The sequence below is a fragment of the Oncorhynchus masou genome, chromosome 31 (assembly GCF_036934945.1).
Source record: "Oncorhynchus masou masou isolate Uvic2021 chromosome 31, UVic_Omas_1.1, whole genome shotgun sequence".
In the NCBI taxonomy this organism is placed as follows: Eukaryota; Metazoa; Chordata; class Actinopteri; order Salmoniformes; family Salmonidae; genus Oncorhynchus; species Oncorhynchus masou.
The window spans coordinates 18,322,158-18,343,336 of NC_088242.1; the positions used below are offsets into that span (position 1 = coordinate 18,322,158).

The 21,179-nt window shown below is 43.0% G+C and overlaps 1 protein-coding gene across 1 annotated transcript in view; it reads right to left on the reverse strand.

The window, feature by feature from the left end:
• Window positions 1-1,387: 1,387 nt before the first annotated feature.
• The window catches only part of kcnk12 (potassium channel, subfamily K, member 12), a 71,279-nt gene continuing 51,487 nt past the window's right edge, over window positions 1,388-21,179 (reverse strand). Inside the window, exons 2-4 of the mRNA XM_064950249.1 lie at window positions 4,070-4,433; window positions 3,355-3,502; window positions 1,388-3,204 (exon numbers count right to left, since the gene is read on the reverse strand). Coding sequence (XP_064806321.1) covers window positions 2,809-3,204; window positions 3,355-3,502; window positions 4,070-4,433 — 908 coding nt within the window. The 3' untranslated portion in view covers window positions 1,388-2,808. The remainder of the gene's footprint in view (window positions 3,205-3,354; window positions 3,503-4,069; window positions 4,434-21,179) is intronic.

Below are 21,179 nucleotides of genomic sequence, written 5' to 3' on the forward strand. Positions count from 1 at the left end.
ACTCTCACTCTCTCACTCTCAAAGACTTGCAAATCTGTAACGAGGAGAATCAATGACAGTCAAGTGTGAGAATCCTTTGAGATGAAAGGCTACAAGGGAAACTCGTTTTAATGTCTTCAATCGACTCTCCTTCTCCCAAATTTGCTCTATTTTATTTTTTTAGGCAAGTCAGTTAAGAACAAATTCTTATGTTCAATGACGGCCCCAGGAACAGTGGGGGTTAACTGCCTGTTCAGGGGCAGAACATTTAACATGTAAAGTACATGTATACGACCCCCTATTCACCAAGCTATTCACCAAGCTATACCTTCGTCTGGCCATCAACCTACTCTTCATTAGTCCTTTTATAGAAATACATCTTATTTCATGTTCATTGTTGCACACTTTTTAAAATCTTTTGGTCATTTACCTGTTTTCTTTTTCTTACAGGCAGATTTAGTTCAGTTGAGAGAGAAGAGGAGAGTAGAGGAGAGGAGAAGAGAAGAGAAGAGAAGAGGAGGAGAGAAGAGAAGAAAAGAAGAGAAGAGAAGAGGAGAAGAAGGGGAGAGAAGAAGAGAGGAGGAGAAGGAGAAGAGGAGAGGAGACGAGAAGATAAGAGAAAAGGAGAGGAGAGGAGAAAAGAAGAGAAGAGAAGAGAGGAGAAGAGAAGAGGAGAGGAGAGGAGAGGAGAGGAGGGGGGAAGAGAAGAGAAGAGAAGAGAAGGAGGAGGGGAGAGGAGGAGAAGAGAGGAGAGGAGAAGAAAAGAAGAGAAGAGGAGAAGAGAAAAGGAGAGGAAAGGAGAAGAGAAGAGGAGAGGAGAGGAGAGGAGAGGAGAAGAGAAGAAAAGAAGAGAAGAGTAGGAGAAGGATAGAGAAGAAGAGAGGAGGAGAAGGAGAAGAGGAGAGGAGAGGAGAAGAAAAGAAGAGAAGAGGAGGAGAAGGGGAGAGAAGAAGAGAGGAGGAGAAGGAGAAGAGGAGAGGAGAAGAGAAAAGGAGAAGAGAAAAGGAGAAGAGAAGAGGAGTTTTAGCCGGCATTCACCCATAAAGTATGTCAAACACTCTCTGCCCTAAAACATGTTCTGAGCTGATAAGAACCATAGTTACCTTCCTAAGAGGCCCTCGACTTTCATTCCCTTCCTCTCCCCCTCTCCCTCGCTCTCTCCCTCTCTCTCTCCTCTCCCCCCTCTCCCTCTCTCTCTCCCTCTTCTCTGCACTCGTCCATCTTGAGAAATAGGAAATGTCTGTTTGAAGCCCTACAGTCAGGCTCAGTGCTGAATCTCTAACTTGGAGCTCACTGAACTGACTGACTGACATAACTGAGCTGGAGTTGCAGGCTACATCACACACTACAGCAGTAGCATCAACCCGATACAACACCAGCCAGTCTGAATTATTTTCTTACCCTTCCCCCTTCCCCATTGTCCCTAACCCCTCAACATTTGTAGATCTATCCGAAGGGTCTGGGCAGGTATAAGCAGTATAGTGTTGGAGCTTCCACCATATTGCTTCCACCTTACAAGCGATTTGGGACGTGCTGAACCGGTCTCCTCTTCCCCCACAATAAATGAGTCACCTGAGCTTAAGATTAGACTAGTACAAGATGATTGGTGGAGACCATTGTAATATTATGACTTGTTGCTTGTGCTTCCTCGCATAGGCACAATCAATATGGGTGCCGGTCCATACATCACAGAGCATTGACATGACTGGCTTGAATGTTCATTCTAGTCATTCTATTTCTATGGTAGAGACTAGGTTTGCTATCACTAAGGTCACGTTATGCTCTCTATGGTTCAGCTTCCATACTTCAGGCCTGGTCTGTAAATGGATCTGATATGTTGATGTGTTCCTATTGTTCTTCACAATGAGACATGGATGGCATAGCTATATATGTGCTATATCATACTGTAGTTATCTTTGTGTTGAATGACAGGTACAGTACCAACTCAACCTATACATTCAAACCTACTTATAAATGACATACTTAGTGAAATAGCTCCAAAGCGATCATGATGATAATGTCGCACAGAGTTGCCTCTTCCAGTACAGTATGCTGTCAAACTGATCTGGGGCAGTATGTATCAAGCATCTTGGAGAAGGAGTGCTGATCTAGAATCAGGTCCCTCCTGTTCATTGTATTCAATTTGATCTAAAAGGCTAAACTGATCCTAGATCAGCACTTCTTATCTGAGACATTTGCTACATATGGCTAACTAATTCCTCTGAGATGTTTGATACTCACAGCCTCAGAGATGTACTCAGGTATGGCTAACTAAATATTTTGAAGATTGCCAATGGTATATCAGTGAAAATGTTCTTTCTGGCTTAGAGTCAGAGAGAGCAATATGTCGGCTTATGGCCTCATGTTATACTAATTCCTTCCATGGTTGTCTCAAGTGTTTTGACCTTCAAAAGCACAGTTACAAGAAGGTTCCTCTCCTTCCCATAGTATCATTCCAACTGTCCCATCATCATCATCATCATCATCATCACAGGATGTTGATTCCATCCCCAAAAATGTCCAACAGTTTCATGCATATCATTATGCTCTTCCATTGAACAACAAGACATAATCAAGTATGACAAGAGTGATAGCAAATCAAGTTAATCACATAAGACCATAAAACTCCTCTCAGTTTCTCTCCTCATCAGTCTCAGTCTCCTGAAGCACATTGTCTGCCACCCTGCAGGGGTCTACTGACAAGCTATGGTCTTTACTCCGTGGGGGACTTCAAACATTAAGTCAGTCAATCATCTCACCGACCGAAAGTCCACATCTCACGGACCAGCGCCTGTCCATGGACCAGAAATTGAGAAACACTACACAGGTCTACCTGGAGTTGCTGGTCTCTGCCAGTCTGTTGTTCATGATCCCCAGAGCACCCACTCCTCCAGAGAACCCGTTATGTCTCGAGCCGCCACACACCGTCCTGGGATAACCGTTAGCGGACTCTGATAACTGCTTCTGCATGAGTGCCAGTGAGACCTTATTCGAGGCTGTCAGGTCCTTCATTGAAATCATCTCTCCAGAGAGTCTGCGTCCTCCCCCCTCCGTGTCACTGTCGCAGGGTCCCGAATCCCCAGAGTTGGGCGGGCGTCTGATTCCGAAGCGGCCCTTACGGATTCTCGACCCGGGCCGGATGGCGTTGCGGCGTCCCAACGGGAAAGAGTTTGACCTGATGTTGCACCGCTGGCAGCACAGGTTCTGAAGCATCCAGTTGAGCACCTGAAGGAAGGAAGGAATCTGATGTTTAAAATACAGATATAGTTACAGATAGAGGTGGCTCAGCTAACTGAACACAACAATGCATCAAGGATTAAAAATACAATATTGTCGACAGACTTATTTCCATTGTGCTCGTTGTTCTACAGCTACCTGTTTGATGACGATGGAGATGACGTTGAACAGAGAGTAGATGCAGCACACGCCCATGAGGATGAACAGGCAGTTAGCCAGACGGTACAGCGGCTGGTACTCATAGTCCGCTCTCTGGCTTGATACTAGGTCCCCGAAGCCAATGGTGCTGACAGGGGAGTAGGTAGAGAAAAAAGGGGAGGCAGAGTAGAAGGAGGGAGAAGGAGGAGGAAGAGAGAAAGAAGGAAAATGAAGAGGAAGAGGAGAAGGGGAAGAAGAAAAATAAAAACAAGAATAACATTACTTTCTTGCCTTTTGTCTTTTTTCTATCCCAAGCCCCTTGAGACTAGGGCTGCAAAATTCCATTAACTTTCCACAAATTCTCCAGTTTTCCAGAAATCCAAACCTGGGTCCGAGGATAGCTGAATATTTTCGGCTTATTCCCTCCTAATTGCAGGAATCCTTCAAATTGGATTTCTGGAAAACCAGAGAATTTTTAGAAAGTTGCCAGAATTATGCGACCCTACCCAAGAAACACAAATACACACACCCAGTGAGAGGTTGAAGAACAGGCCAGCCACTGTGCAGTGCTTTGCTCATGGGCACAGGATATGATATCATGGATACTCTAGGATGCCAGCATTTCTCTGAGACTCAAGATTCATACAGACAGCCTTCCAGCTGGTTGCTGGCTTGCCCACTTCTCCAACCTCCGACCTCTAGTAGGCTACCTTACCTAAATGTGACGAAACAGAAATAGAGTGAGTCCAGGTAGGCCCATCCCTCCACAGGGGTGTACATGGCTGAGGCGCAGCAGGAGATGATGATGGCAGATAGCCCCAGGATCAACATGACGTGGTAGACCGACGGCTTCCACCCCGGGAACGAACACGCCGAGAAGTCATGGCGGATACCCGGCGGGAGGAGGCCGGAGTTCCGGATGCGCCGTTCCCTCACGGCCTTCATTACCACGGCCAGGAGGGTGATAATGCGTTCCAGGAAGAGGTTAAAGAACAAGATGGTGGCGGCGCAACCAAGGAGTCCATAGAAGATCAGGAACACCTTCCCTGCCACCGTCACCGGGGTGGACATCCCGAAACCTACAGAGGAAGACAGAGAAAGATGGGGTTAGATGGATGGATTGACTGATTAATTTCAGAAGATGAAACTACTAAAGGCTCCGAGGAAGGCGTCCAACACACCACAGCATTAGTATTTGTGTCTATTTGTCCGGCCCTAATAAACCTCGAAGATCCCTGCAGGCATCTGAATGCTCCATTTCTGCGGTAGACACCATTTACTGGCATGGGGTAAGATGTTTTTTAGGTTAGGCTCTACTCTGTCTATTAAAAGACTTTGGTGCAGTACCAGCATTTGACGAGTTCAATGAAGTGAGTGATATTTCACTATTTAAATATCTGGCAACGTCATTCAATTAGCATTCTACTCTACTAAAAACATACCTTCTCTGGAGAAGGTCATCAGTATTTGGGAGGCTGTGTTTGTAATGCAGTAATGAAGCTCAGCTCTGTATCTGACTGACATTTCTGCTGTTGATGCACGACCTGGCCCTTTGTTCTGTCTACTCATTTCCTGGTCAATTCAGGTCAGTGTGAAAGCTAAGTGGAGATGGTGACGAGAGAAGAGGATTAGCTGTAAAACATTTGTGGGGTGTGTGTGTGTGTGTGTGTGTGTGTGTGTGCAGCATGTGTTAAGTTATGCAGGAACAAGCACAGGAACACTTCCTATCTTGGGAAGTGACAGGTCAGAGGTTAGAGACAGACTGCAGCTTACTCACGTACACACTCACGCACGCGCACGTGCACCCTCTACCTTTGAATTATGTGAATCAGTACATAACTGATTGGATAAGAGATTGGCTTGGTGTACTCAGTCAACCAATGAACAGAGAACAGGGAGATCAGCAAGTTTGTTTCTGGCATATCACATTTATGTAAGTATTCAGACCCTTTACTCAGTACTTTGTTGAAGCAACTTTGGCAGTGATTACAGCCTCGAGTCTTCTTGGGTATGACGCTCCAATCTTGGCACACCTGTATTTGGGGAGTTTCTCACATTCTTCTCTGCAGATCTGCCAGGTTTTATGGGGAGCTGCCAGGTTTTATGGGGAGCGTCACTGCACAGCTATTTTTAGGTTCCAGAAATGTTAGATTGGGTTCAAGTCCGGGCTCTGACTGGGCCACACAAACGACCTGAAGCCACTCCTGCGTTGTATTGACTGTGTGCTTTGGGTTGTTGTCCTGTTGGAAGGTGAACCTTGGCCCCAGTCTGTGGTTCGGAGCACTCTGGAGCAGGTTTTCATCAAGGATCCGTCTGTACGTTGCTCCGTTCATCTTTCCCTTGATCCTGACTAATCTCCCAGTCCCTGCCTCTGAAAAACATTGACACAGCATGATGCTGCCACCATCATGCTTGACCCTAGGGATGGTGCCAGGTTTCCTCCAGACATGAAGTTTGACATTCAGGCCAAAGAGTTCAATCTTGATTTCATCAGACCAGAGAATCCTGTTTCTCATAGTCTGACAGTCCTTTGGGATGTCATCGGCCTTTTACTGAGGAGTGGCTTCCGTCTGGCCACTCTAACATAAAGGGCTAATTGTGGGAGTGCTGCAGAGATGGTTGTCCTTCTGGAAGGTTCTCCCATCTCCACAGAGGAACTCTGGAGCTCTAAGGACTAAGGCCCTTCTCCCCCGATTGCTCAGTTTGACTGGGCGGCCAGCTCTAGGAAAAGTCTTGGTGGTTCCAAACCTCATCCAAATCTGAAATACTACTGGCACATGTTTTGCTTTACAATCAGATTGCAATTCTATAACAAACATTTGGCAAAACACAAGACACAATTCTCTACTTTTGGCACAAACTTCAAAATGAAAATCTCTTGTCTGCAAATGAAAGCAACACTGCTTAACAAGCTAAGCTCAATTACCCGTTACCTTTCACTCTTCACATGTGCAATCACTAGTTGCGTAAATTTGCAATTTGCAATCAGACCTTTGGTATGGATAAGTTCCTTGGTATCCACATCAACAACAAACTAGAATGATCCAAGCACACCAAGACAGTTGTGAAAAGGGCACGACAAAACCTATTCCCCCTCAGGAGATTAAAACGTTTTGGCATGTGTCCTCAGATCCTCAAAAAGTTTACATTTGTACCATTGAGAGCATCCTGATGGGTTGCATCACTGCCTGGTATGGCAACTGCTCGGCTTCCGACCGCAAGGTTCTACAGGGGGTAATGCATACGGCCCAGTACATCACCGGGGCCAGGCGGTGTCAGGGGAAGGCCCTAAAAACCTACCCTTGTCAAAGACTGTGGTACCGGAGCACCAAGTCTAGGTACAAGAGGCTTCTAAACAGCTTCTACCCCCAAGCCATAAGACTCCTGAACAGCTACTCAAATGGCTACCCAGACTATATGCATTGCCCCCCCCCACCCTCTTCTACGCTGCTGCTACTCTCTGTTATTACCTATACATAGTCACTTTAATAACTCTACCTTCATGTACATAGTACCTCAATTACCTTGACACCGCACATTGACTCTGTACCGGTACCCCCTGTATATAGCCCCGCTGTTGTTATTTACTGCTGCTCTTTAATTATTTGTTATTCTTATCTCTTACTTTTTTTTAGGTATTTTCTTAAAACTTTATTGGTTAAGGGCTTGTAAGGAAGCATTTCACAGTAATACAATACCTGTTGTATTCGGCGCACGTGACAAATACGATTTGATTTGAATACAAGGCCACAGGTGAGAACTCCTGTGTTTGGAGAACAATGGAAGTGAACTTGGCAGAGAGAGGTGGAGGTGGAGGAAGACCGAGAACAAGAACCAGGAGAGTAGTCTCTGATGATATTCAGGCGACTGTGGTGGACCATGTGCTTAACCTGGCATTGACCTTAAGAGAGAATGGGCAGAGACTGCAGCACAAGCTGAGTCACTTCATCATAGCATCCATCATCCAGACGTTACAGAAGTTAGAATAGCACTGCAGACATTGGACCTATCTACTGCTTTTACTACTTGAGAGTAGTTCAACATAAAGCACAATAAAGATTGTAGATTCCAATACATGCTGTAAGGGGCACCTTACAGCATGTATTGTTTTGTGCATTACTGTATGCATGTCTTGTGTATTACTGTATGTATGAAATTGGGAGCTATACTAGTTTGTAACATGTTTATGTTGTATGCTATATTACTGTAGTGCTACTCTAGTGAATGCTATTTTGTTTTTGTAGAACTGAAAGACGACCACCGTGGTGGTAGAATGCATCCGGGTGTCTGGGAAAATGTATGGAGTAAAAAGTACATTATTTTCTTTAAGAATGAAGTGAAGTAAAAGTAAAAGTAGTTGTAAATATGAAGAGCAAATTTAAGTACAGATTCCACAAAAAAATCGACTTAAGTAGTACTTCGAAGTGTTTTTACTTACTGTACGTACTTTATATCACTGCTAATGAGCACAAGAGTGTTGTTTTTTTGCAAAACTGTAAGTCATTTCTCATTGCTTTCACAGACAATGCTAAGCACATTTTTGCGAAACAGTTAAAACACAACTCTCTACAAAAAAGCAAAACTCAGTTGAGTAAATCATGACAAACAGATGGCAGGTAGCCTAGTGGTTAGAGCATTGGGCCAGAACCCGAAAGGTTGAGCTGTCATTCTGCCGCTGAGCAAGGCAGTTAACCCACTGGGCGCTGAAGACGTGGATGTCGATTATGACAGCCCCCCACACCTCTCTGATTCAGAGGTTAAATACATTCAGTTGTACAACTGACGAGGTATCCCCTTTCCCATTGTGAAAATGGTAGTGTAAAATAATGCCATAAGACTGCAGGAAATCCAACAGCAAATGATTGAAAACCCTGCCATCTTCCAGAACATCAGAGTGAGTTTATCAACCATAGCCCTGCATCCTTAAGAAACACCATCTCCGGATGAAGCAAATCTACAGAGTCCCATTTGAAAGGAATTCCCAAAGAGTGAAGGATAAACGGTATGAATATGTGCAAGTAATGTACTAGTATTATACTCTTGAAACATTAGAGAACCATTGAGGTTGCCAGTGAAATTTAGAATACAGTATTTACTGTCATTTAGCAAAGACGAGGAAGTGAGGAAGGAACATGATTGGTCAATGCGCCATCATTGAGGTGCCTGGCCAGCAGGGGGAAATGTCACCATATACACATCTATGAGCCACAATGGGGTCCTCCCCCACATGCCACCCTTGGACCATACAACACTGCCCATCTCCTTATTTTCCGGAACACCTTACATGACAATGTTTTTCAGCCAGAGCAGGGCCAGGTAATTATGAGCATCATATGTATGTTCTAATTTGGGACAATTTGAGCTTTCATCAGGCTGCTCAGCTTCGCAACTGGTTCCATAACCATCCAGGTTTACAATTCTCTATTTCTCACCATATAACCCATTTTTCAATGGCATTTTTCATTTAACTAGGCAAGTCAGTTAAGAACAAATTCTTATTACAATGACAGCCTCCCAAGGAACAGTTGGTTAACTACCTTGCTCAGGGGCAGAATGACAGATTTTTACCTTGTCAGCTCAGGGATTCGATGCAGCAACCTTTCTGTTATTGGCCAAACACTCTAACCACTAGGCTACCTGCCGCCCCATTTAGGAGTTGTTTTCAGCATGGTGGTGGAAGGTGTATGATCCCAACCCCATGGAGGAGTTGTTTTCAGCATGGTGGTGGAAGGTGTATGATCACAACCCCATGGAGGAGTTGTTTCAGCATGGTGGTGGAAGGTGTATGATCACAAACCCCATGGAGGAGTTGTTTTCAGCATGGTGGTGGAAGGTGTATGATCCCAACCCCATGGAGGAGTTGTTTTCAGCATGGTGGTGGAAGGTGTATGATCACAACCCCATGGAGGAGTTGTTTCAGCATGGTGGTGGAAGGTGTATGATCACAAACCCCATGGAGGAGTTGTTTTCAGCATGGTGGTGGAAGGTATATGATCACAACCCCATGGAGGAGTTGTTTTCAGCATGGTGGTGGAAGGTGTATGATCCCAACCCCATGGAGGAATTGTTTTCAGCATGGTGGTGGAAGGTATATGATCACAACCCCATGGAGGAGTTGTATTCAGCATGGTGGTGGAAGGTGTATGATCCCAACCCCCATGAACGTACGGCCCTTCTCCAGGCAATGGCCTGTGGTGACATTCCAGCAGAGTCCTGTCAGGGGTGGATGTGTCATGCCAGAAGACATTTCCCACACTGTCTGGCCAAGGAGAATATTGCCTGTGATGTTGATGAAAATCTGTGGCTGAACCAAAACAACAGACATGACCGATTTTGTTTTCGCAATGGAGTAGTTGTTTCTTGACTTATGATTTAGATTTGATTGTATTTGACAATTTCTTTATCTATTCCATACAATTGATCTAACATACAGTGCAGTAGTACAAATAGGCCATTTTTCTTCCTTGGCATTTGAAAAATATATTTACTGTGTGTTTTCATTTTTACTGTATGAGTGCTTACAGTATGCTGTAAGAGTCACGTTGAAATATAAAGCTTCAACTTTTGCATTTGTGTTCCTTTCTTGTTTGAGTACACACAAATAATATATACTATAACAACAAAATCTTAGTCTTTACACTAAAATAATAAAATCGAAGTTTATTTGTCACGTGCGCCGAATACAACAGGTGAAATGCTAACTTACAGGCTCTAACTAATAGTGCGGAGATTTTTTTTTTCAAGTATGTGTGTGTGTTTGTGTGTGTTTGTGTGTGTAGGTAAGTAAAGAAATAAAACAACAGTAAAATTACATTTGAAAATAAGAGTAGCAAGGCTATATACAGACAACGGTCAGTCAGGCTTATTGAGGTAGTATGTACATGTGGATATGGTTAAAGTGACTATGCATATATGATGAACAGAGAGTAGCAGCAGCGTATAAGAGGGGTTGGGAGGAGGCATACAATGCAAATATTCTGGGTAACCATTTGGTTACCTGTTCAGGAATCTTATGGCTTGGGGATAAAAACTGTTGAAAAGCTTTTCGTCCTAGACGTGGCACTCCGGTAACACTTGCCTTGTGGAAGTAGAGAGAACAGTCTATGACTGGGGTGGCTGGGGCCTTTGACATATTTCAGGGCCTTCCTCTGACACGACCTGGTGTAGAGGTCCTGGGGTGAATAGGCATTGTCGTGCCCTCTTCACAACTGTCTTGGTGTGTTTGGACCATTCTAGTTTGTTGTTGATGTGGACACCAAGGAATTTGAAGCTCTCAACCTGCTCTACCACAGCCGCGTCAATGAGAATGAGGATGTGCTTGGTGCTCCATTTCCTGTAGTCCACAATCATCTCCTTAGTCTTGGTTACATTGAGGGATAGGTTGTTATTCTGGCACCACCCAGGCCAGGTCTCTGACCTCCTCTCTATAGGCGGCCTCGTCGTTCTCGGTGATCAGGCCTACCACTGTTGTGTCGTCAGCAAACTTAATGATGGTGTTGGAGTCGTGCCTGGCCATGCAGTAGTGGGTGAACAGGGAGTACAGGAGGGGGCTGAGCACGCACCCCAGGGGAGCTTCAGTGTTGAGGATCAGCGTGGCAGATGTGTTGCTACCTACCCTCACCACATCGGGGCGGCCCGTCAGGAAGTCCAGGATCCAGTTGCAGAGGGAAGTGTTTAGTCCCAGGTTCCTTAACTTAGTGATGAACTTTGAGGGTACTATGGTGTTGAACGCTGAGCTCTAGTCAATGAATTCTCACATAGGTGTTCCTTTTGTCCAGGTGGGAAAGGGGCGGCAGGGTAGCCTAGTGGTTAGAGTGTTGTACTAGGAAACGGAAGGTTGCAAGTTCAAATCCCCGAGCTGACCCTGAACAGGCAGTTAAACCACTGTTCCTAGGCCGTCATTGAAAATAAGAATTTGTTCTTAACTGACTTGCCTTGTCAAATAAAGTAAAAAAAAAAGAAAAAAAAAAGAAGGGCAATAGAGATTGCATCCTCTGTGGATCTGTTTGGGTGGTATGCTAATTGGAGTGGGTCTAGAGTTTCTGGGATAATGGTGTTGATGTGAGCCACTACCAAAGCACTTCATGACTACAGACAGGAGTGCCATGGGTCTGTAGACGTCCTGGTAATCCATCTGGCCCCGCAGCCTTGTGAATGTTGACCCGTTTAAAGGTCTTACTCACGTCGGCTGCGGCGAGCGTGATCACACAGTCGTCCAGAACAGCTGATGCTGTTTCTGATAGTAATCTGAATGTCACATTAGTGTGATCTCGGTTGTCACTAAGTTAGATTCATTTGATGTGTGCGTCTCATTTGTAAGCATAGTTTCATTCTGAATAGGGAGTACATGCTTTTGATTGCTGTGTTTCATTTTGCAAGATGTCTGTAGAGTTTGGGGAAATTTGATAACTGTTTTGTGTTATGAGTGCACGAGACATAGCTTCAGTAAACGTTTGTTAACAATTGGGAAAAACTGTCAAATTAGTTAGAGTGGTGTAGTGCTGAGCGATTAACCGGCATTTCATACTTCTTTTAGGTTATTACAGTTTGTCTCAATTGTTAAGATACTTTTAATGAAACTGGGGTCCACTTGATCTTCATCTCCCTGTGGGGCAGCAGGTAGCCTAGTGGTTAGAGCGTCGGGCCAGTAACCAAAAGGTTGCAAAATCAAAACCCCGAGCTGACAAGGTAAAGATCTGTTGTTCTTTCTCTGAACAAGGCAGTTAACCCACTGTTCCTAGGCGGTCACTGTAAATAAGAATTTGTTCTTAACTGACTTGCTTAGTTAAATAAAAGTTTAAAAAATCATAACCTAATGAGCAGTGGTGGAAAAAGTACCCAATTGCAATACTTGAGTAAAAGTAAAGGTGCCTTAATAGAAACATACTAAAGTGAAAGTAACCCATTAAAATATGACGTGTTTTTTTTTACTTTCGTTTTAAATATACTTTAGTATCAAAAGTAAAACTATAAATCATTTCACATTCCTTATATTATGCAAACTAGACTGCACAATTGTCTTGTTTTTTATATTTACGGATAGCCAGGTGCACACTCAAAACATTTTTGAGTGTTTCCAAACAAAGCATTCGTGTTCAGTGAGTCTGCCAGATAGGAGGCAGTACGGATGACCAGGGATGTGAATTGGACCATTTTCCTGTCCTTCTATGCATTCCAAATGTAACGAGTTCTTTTGGGCGTCTGGGAAAATGTATGGAGTAATAAGTACATTATTTTCTTTAGGAATGTAGTGAAGTAAAAGTAGACACAAATATAAATAGCAAATTAAACTACAGATTCCACAAAAATCTACTTAAGTAGTACTTCAAAGTATTTTTACTTAAGTACTTTACATCACCGCCAACGAGCACAAGAGTGTTGTTTTTTGCAAAACTGTAAGTAATTTCTCATTGCTTTCACACACAATGCAAATGCAAAGCACATTTTTGCAAAACAGTTATCAGAACTCTCTACAAAAGAGTAAAACTCAGTTAAGTAAATCATGACAAACAAAATTAAAACATTTGGTCACAGGTGGTACAAATTAATCCCATAAACGTCAATTTCTTTGCACTATTTTTCAATCAGCAATCAGTTCTTATTCATGCATAAAAGAGGTCACCTCTGAGTTGCTATTTGCAAGAATGGACCAAGTAAAATGCAGAGGACAAAGGACAAGGGAGCGGGAAAGGGAGAGGGAGAGGGAGAGGAGCACTGAGGAGCACTGTCACGCCCTGACCTTAGAGAGCTTTTTCTATTTTAGTTTGGTCAGGGTGTGATTTGGGGTGGGCATTCTATGTTCCTTTATTTATGTTTTGTATTTCTTTATTTTGACCGGGTATGGTTCTCAATCAGGGACAGCTGTCTATCGTTGTCTCTGATTGGGAACCATACTTAGGTAGCTTTTTCCCACCTAGGTTTTGTGGGTAGTTGTTTTCTGTTTAGTGTTCTTCACCTGACAGGACTTTTTTGGTTTTGTGTATTCACTTTGTTATTTTTGTTTATGTGTTCAGTTCAATAAAAGTCATGAACACTGCGCTTTGGTCTGATTCCTCCTCATCTGACGACGACACCCGTTACAAGCACATAGAGGAAAGTTCAGTTCTCAGATCAAATAAAGCCTTTTGTTTCTGGATATTCATATTCTGGAGTGAAATTCTTTCTGCATTGGTCATCTTTGAAAAATAAAATACAGCCCATGCTGTGATACAGTTGAAGTCGGAAGTTTACATACACCTTAGCCAAATATATTTAAACTCAGTTTTTCACAATTCCTGACATTTCATCCTAGTAAAATTTCCCTGTGTTAGGTCAGTTAGGATCCCCACTTTATTTTAAGAATGTGAAATATCAGAATAATAGTAGAGAGAATGATTTATTTCAGGTATTATTTCATTCTTCACATTCCCAGTGGGTCAGACGTCTACATACACTCAATTAGTATTTGGTAGAATTGCCTTTAAATTGTGTAACTTGGGTCAAACATTTTGGGTTGCCTTCCACGAGCTTCCCACAATAAGTTGGGTGAATTTTGGCCCATTCCTCCTGACAGAGCTGGTGTAACTGAGTCAGGTTTGTAAGGCCTCCATTGTTTCCTCCTCCCAGAGCGCTAAGAACCTTGGCGTGATCCTGGACAACACCCTGTCGTTCTCAACTAACATCAAGGCGGTGGCCCGTTCCTGTAGGTTCATGCTCTACAACATCCGCAGAGTACGCCCCTGCCTCACACAGGAAGCGGCGCAGGTCCTAATCCAGGCACTTGTCATCTCCCGTCTGGATTACTGCAACTCGCTGTTGGCTGGGCTCCCTGCCTGTGCCATTAAACCCCTACAACTCATCCAGAACGCCGCAGCCCGTCTGGTGTTCAACCTTCCCAAGTTCTCTCACGTCACCCCGCTCCTCCGCTCTCTCCACTGGCTTCCAGTTGAAGCTTTACAAGACCATGGTGCTTGCCTACGGAGCTGTGAGGGGAACGGCACCGCAGTCCTCCAGGCTCTGATCAGGCCCTACACCCAAACAAGGGCACTTTCATCCACCTCTGGCCTGCTCGCCTCCCTACCACTGAGGAAGTACAGTTCCCCAATCAGCCCAGTCAAAACTGTTCGCTGCTCTGGCCCCCCAATGGTGGAACAAACTCCCTCACGACGCCAGGACAGCGGAGTCAATCACCACCTTCCGGAGACACCTGAAACCCCACCTCTTCAAGGAATACCTAGGATAGGATAAAGCAATCCTTCTCACCCCCCTTAAATGATTTAGATGCACTATTGTAAAGTGGCTGTTCCACTGATGTCAGAAGGTGAATTCACCAATTTGTAAGTCGCTCTGGATAAGAGCGTCTGCTAAATGACTTAAATGTAATGTAAATGTCCTTACTCACACACACTTTTTCAGTTCTGCCCACACATTTTCTATGGAATTGAGGACTTTTTGATGGCCACTCCAATACCATGCCTTTGTTGTCCTTAAGCCATTTTGCCACAACTTTGGAAGTATGCTTGGGGTCATTGTCCATTTGGAAGACCCATTTGCGACCAAGCTTTAACTTCCTGACTGATGTCTTGAGATGTTGCTTCAATATCTCCACATAATTTTCCGTCCTCATGATGCCATCCATTTTGTGAAGTGCCCCAGTCCCTCCTGCAGTAAAGCACCCCCACAACATGATGCTGCCACCCTTGTGCTTCATGGTTGAGATGGTGTTTCTCGGCTTGCAAGCCTCCCCCTTTGTCCTCTAAACATAACGATGGTCATTATGGCCAAACAGTTCTATTTTTGTTTCATCAGACCAGAGGACATTTCTCCAAAAAGTACGATCTTTGTCCCCATGTGCAGTTGCAAACTGTAGTCTGGCATTTTTACATCCACAGGTACACCTCCAATTGACTCAAATGATGTCAATTAGCCTATTAGAAGTTTCTAAAGCCATGACATCATTGTCTGGAATTTTCCAAGCTGTTTAAAGGCACAGTCAACTTACTGTATGTAAACGTCTGACCCACTGGAATTGTGATACAGTGAATGATAAGCGAAATAATCTGTCTGTAAACAATTGTTGGAAAATGTACTTGTGTCATTGCCAAAACTATAGTTTGTTAACAAGAAATGTGTGGAACGGTTGAAAAACTAGATTTAATGACTCCCACCTAAGTGTATGTAAACTTCCGACTTCAACTGTATGTTTACTTGCCTTTTATGGTGCATACAATAATTATAGTATCAAGAAATGGCACGGACATATAAAATAGTGTTAACCATGTTAGGGTATATTGATAGTTGTAGTTAGTATATATAATAAATTAATCAAATAAAAACAAAGTAATATATGCAACTGTAATATTGTTATATTTCATAGTCATTTCCTATGTTTCTATTGATGTCGACCCAATGTTGACCTGACAGAGGCAATGGAATCTTTTCAATGTTTTGGCAATTCAAACTTCACTATTTTTGGCTTTGGAATTTCCATTAAAAAAACATTTATGTCATTATTTTATAATGCATTTAACGTAAAATAAATGAATATCGAACCGAAAAAGCAAAATCGAACCGACCTAGAACAGCACTAATCGCTCAGCACTAGGATAATGTCACCTTATCCCCTTAATAATCCACCTCCTGAATCCAAGTGTTTGACATGGGGGAGGGGACCAGTAACTTTATGATCAAACTTTATCAATGTAGAAGCAACAGTCATTTTTCACACTTTGGTCATCATACTGGTTTCATACAAATATCATCACATTTCATGAAGACATGATTCTGATTGTTCATGACCTTTACATTATTTTTCCATTGTTGTCTTTTTGTGTCTGCATCCCAAATGGCAGCCTATTCCCTACACCGTCTCTGGTCAAAACTAATGCATTACAGTTGGAAAGTATTCAGACCCCTTGAGTTTTTCCATATTTTGTTACGTTACAGCTTTATTCTAAAATGTATTAAATATTTGTTTTCCATCATCACTCTTCACACAATAAAGAGAAAGCAAAAACAGGTGTATAGGCATTTTTGCAAATGTATTAAAAATAAAAAAAACAGAAATTCCTTATTTACATAAGTAATCAGACCCTATGAGACTCGAAATTGAGCTCAGGTGCATCCTGTTTCCATTGATCATCCTTGAGATGTTTCTACAGCTTGATTAGAGTCCACCAGTGGTAAATATAGTTGATTGGACATGATTTGGAAATGCACACACATGTCTATATAAGGTCCCACAGCTGACAGTGCATGTCAGAGCAAAACCAAGCCATGAGGTCGAATAATTTTTATTTTATTTTAAATGTAACCTTTATTTAACTAGGCAAGTCAGTTAAGAACAAATTATTAGTTACTATGACGGCCTACCAGGGAACAGTGGGTTAACTGCCTTGTTCAAGGGAAGAAGACAGATTTTTACCTTGTCAATCCAGCAGATTCAATCCAGCAGACTTTCAATTACTGGCCAAATGCTCTAACCACTAGGCTACCTGCTGCCCCAAGGTATCCAAGAACACAGTGGCCTCCATAATTCTTAAATGGGAGAAGTTTGGAACCACCAAGACTCTTCCAAGAGCAGGCCACCCAGCCAAATTGAACTATCAGGGGAGGGTCTTGGTCAGAGAGGTGACCAAGAACCCGATGGTCACTCTGACAGAGTTCCAGAGTTCCTCTGTGGAGATGGGAGAACCTTCCAGAAGGACAACCATTTCTGCAACACTCCAGCAATCAGGCCTTTATGGTAGAGTGGGCAGATGGAAGCCACTCCTCAGTAAAAGGCAGATGACAGCCCGCTTGGAGTTGGCCAAAAGGCACGTAAAAGACACGAGAAACAAGATTCTCTGGTCTGATGAAAGCAAGATTAAACTATTTGGCATGAATTCCAAGCGTCACGGTGGTAGTATCATGCTGTGGGGATGTTTTTCCAGAGGCAGGGACTGGGAGACTAGTTAGGAATGAGGGAAAGATGAACGAAGCAAAGTACAGAGAGATCCTTGAGCTCCAGGGCACTCAGGAAGGTTCCAGCAGAACAATTACCCTAAGCACACAGCCAAGACAATGCAGGACTGGCTTTGGGACAAGTCTCTGAATGTCCTTGAGTAGCCCAGCCAGAGCCCGGACATGAACCCGATCGAACATCTCTGGAGAAACCTGAAAATAGCTGTGCAGCGACGCTCCCCATCCAACCTTACAGAGCTTGAGAGGATCTGCAGAGAAGAATGGGAGAAACTCCCCAAATACAGGTGTGCCAAGACTCAAGGCTGTAATCACTGCCAAAGGTGCTTCAACAAAGTACTGAGTAAAGGGTCTGAATACATATGTAAATGCGATATTTCCGTTTTAATTTTTATTTTATTTGATACATTTGCAAAAATGTCTATAAACCTGATTTTGCTTTTTCATTATGGGGTATTGTGTGTAGACTATTGAGGGGGGAAAAGACGATTTAATACATTCTAGAATATGGCTGTAACGTAACAAAATGTGGAAAAAGTCAAGGGGTCTGAATACTTACCGAAGGCACTGCACATAGGAAATAGGGTACCATTTAGATCACAAGCTATTTCTTTCTTTGTCCTATCCTTCTCCCAGAAAGCCCTCTGTCCTATCCTTCTCCCAGAAAGCCCTCGGTGACTATCCCCTCTAGTCATTACAGTAATAATTTATACCAATGTGATGAGCTTCACCCTTTACGACACTCACAATGGGATTTTTGACCTTGTCGTTGAAAAGTTTGTTATTAATAGGGCAAATACACACACTCATGGAAGCAGGCAGAAACACACACTCATGGAAGCAGGCAGAAACACACACGCATGGATGCAGGCAGATACACACACTCATGGAAGCAGGCAGAAACACACACTCATGGAAGCATGCAGAAACACACACTCATGGAAGCATGCAGAAACACACACTCATGGAAGCAGGCAGAAACACACACGCATGGAAGCAGGCAGAAACACACACATGGATGCAGGCAGAAACACACACTCATGGAAGCAGGCAGAAACACACACTCATGGAAGCATGCAGAAACACACACTCATGGAAGCAGGCAGAAACACACACGCATGGAAGCAGGCAGAAACACACACACATGGAAGCAGGCAGAAACACACACTCATGGAAGCAGGCAGAAACACACACACACGCACACCCACAACCACTGCCACTTTCACTCTGACAGGCGAGTTCAAAAACAGTATAATTCACACACACACGCCTCTCATATTACCACATGCATGGCGAAAAACTGTATGCTGAATTGAAAAGAAACTCCAGCACAATGGTGATGTTAAAACTCCACAAATAGTAGTGAAGTTCCACAGGGCAGTGGTGTGGCTGTGACCTGGGAAAAGAGGATGAGTGGGTAGAGAGTAGAGGGGCAGCCCAAATTAAGACCGTCAATGAAAACATGTCTCTGAGTGTCTCAGTGTTTCATTGTTAATTAATTATCCTTCTCTTCTTGGCCCTGAAGAAACTCCAGGGGAAACCAGATTCAATCTTCTCTGTTTTCCGAAAGACTGAATGGCTCTCCTCTTCGGCTCTCATTACTAAATAAATGACATGAGAGAGCAGAAGAGGCACACGGCATCGATTCAGAATGTGTCCCAAATGGCACCCTAGTCTCTATATATTGCACTATGGGCCTTGGTCAAAAGTAGTGCACTCAAACAGGACAGTAATGAAAGGCAAAGAAGAAGAGAGGCAAGTTCCGAACCAAGAGGCCCCCAGTCCTTGTGCGATTCCGACTGCTCTCTTGGTTCTGCATGGAGCCAAAGGAACATTACCAAGCCTCAAATTAAAAGCACTTGTCCAAATCACTAAAGCCCAACTTTTCTATAACCCAAACCCAATTCCTGACCTTGGATACACTGAGCTCATCCCTGCAGGCCAATTGAAGACTTTAACACATTGAATATATTTTTTATGAATCTAAAAATTAACAACATTACCACATGTCGTCCTGAAGGAGTCCCAACTTGTCTGTAACCCAAACAACCTAATGTCTGAACCCACGAAAGACAGTCAATCTCACTCTCATGTTATTCTCTCTCTCTCTCTCTCTCTCTCTCTCTCTCTCTCTCTCTCTCTCTCTCTCTCTCTCTCTCTCTCACACACACACACACACACACTCACATTATATCTCTGCATTATGACTCTCTAGCCTGTAGTCCAAATGAGCCATGACTTACAGAATGACAATGAAAACTGTTAATGCAAGTACCAATCTTATCTACACTGATCCAATTCAGAGGTTAGGGAAGAGTATTAATTAAAATTCAATAAAACATACTGAAAGAATATTATGCTCTGTTGGCTAAAAACGGTCACATGCTTGATTATACCTGTAGGACTCAAGCAGAGGGAACAAAATGGTGATGATGGTAATCATTTGAATGTGTTTGACAGTCTTAGGAGGGGTAAAAGCAGGTGATGTAGTAAAGTCAAAGGAATAATAAGAAGAAGAACATTACTTTCTTGTATTTTTCCTTCATCCCGACCCCCCTATGAGACTCGGGTTGCAAAATTCCAGTAACTTTTCCCAAATTACCCAGTTTTCCAGAAATCCCAGCTGGAGGAGAGCCAGATATTTCCTACTTATTCCCTCCTATTTCCAGGAATCTACCAAATTGGAATTCTGGAAAACCAGAGAAGAAGAAGAAGAAGAAGAAGAAGGTGTAAGTAGGTTGATTATATCTTAATTATGTCTAATGCTTGGGATGACGATTGGTTTTAGTGTACAGTATATTACGTGTAGTAGATTTCCCCTGAATAAAACAAGTAGGGGTTAATTCAGTGGAAGCACACAGACAGAAAGCTGACACCGTTTAGATTGAATGGCTCTCATTGTGCCCCAATTACAAATAAGCACAGCTCATTGAGCAGAGTAGAGTAGGGCAGGCAGAGAAATACAGAGCACACTAAACACACACAGAGAGGACAACTTGATTTAATACACCATTCACTAATGCCTTTTCTGTTATTCTATAATTCGTACCCAAAACTAGCGGAATAATTCTGTGATAGAGTATTTCAATTTATGAGCCTTTAGAAGAAAGCTAACAACTGAAAAGAGCTAATCTACAGAAGTGCCTTGGGTAGGAGAAGTGTCCTCAGTCGGGTTACTCAACTACCAGCCTTCGAGGGCTGAAGTACTGCTAGTTTACTTTTATACATGCCAGTTAATTGATCAATGAATACATTTGATTGGCAGATCTGAATCAATTTAATTACTGAATGGATTGAAAAAATGAAAACTAGAAGTGTTATGGCCTCCCTGGGACCATAGTTCAAATCAAATCAAACTTTCAAATCAAATCAAATTTTATTTGTCACATACACATGGTTAGCAGATGTTAATGCGAGTGTAGCGAAATGCTTGTGCTTCTAGTTCCGACAATGCAGTAATAACCAACAAGTAATCTAACTAACAATTCCAAAACTACTGTCTTATACACACAAGTGTAGGGGGATAAAGAATATGTACATAAAGATATATGAATGAGTGATGGTACAGAGCGGCATAGGCAAGATACAGTAGATGGTATCGAGTACAGTATATACATATGAGATGAGTATATAAACAAAGTGGCATAGTTAAAGTGGCTAGTGATACATGTATTACATAAAGATGCAGTAGATGATATAGAGTACAGTATATACGTATACATATGAGATGAATAATGTAGGGTATGTAAACATTATATTAGGTAGCATTGTTTAAAGTGGCTAGTGATATATTTTACATCATTTCCCATCAATTCCCATTATTAAAGTGGCTGGAGTTGAGTCAGTGTGTTGGCAGCAGCCACTCAATGTTAGTGGTGGCTGTTTAA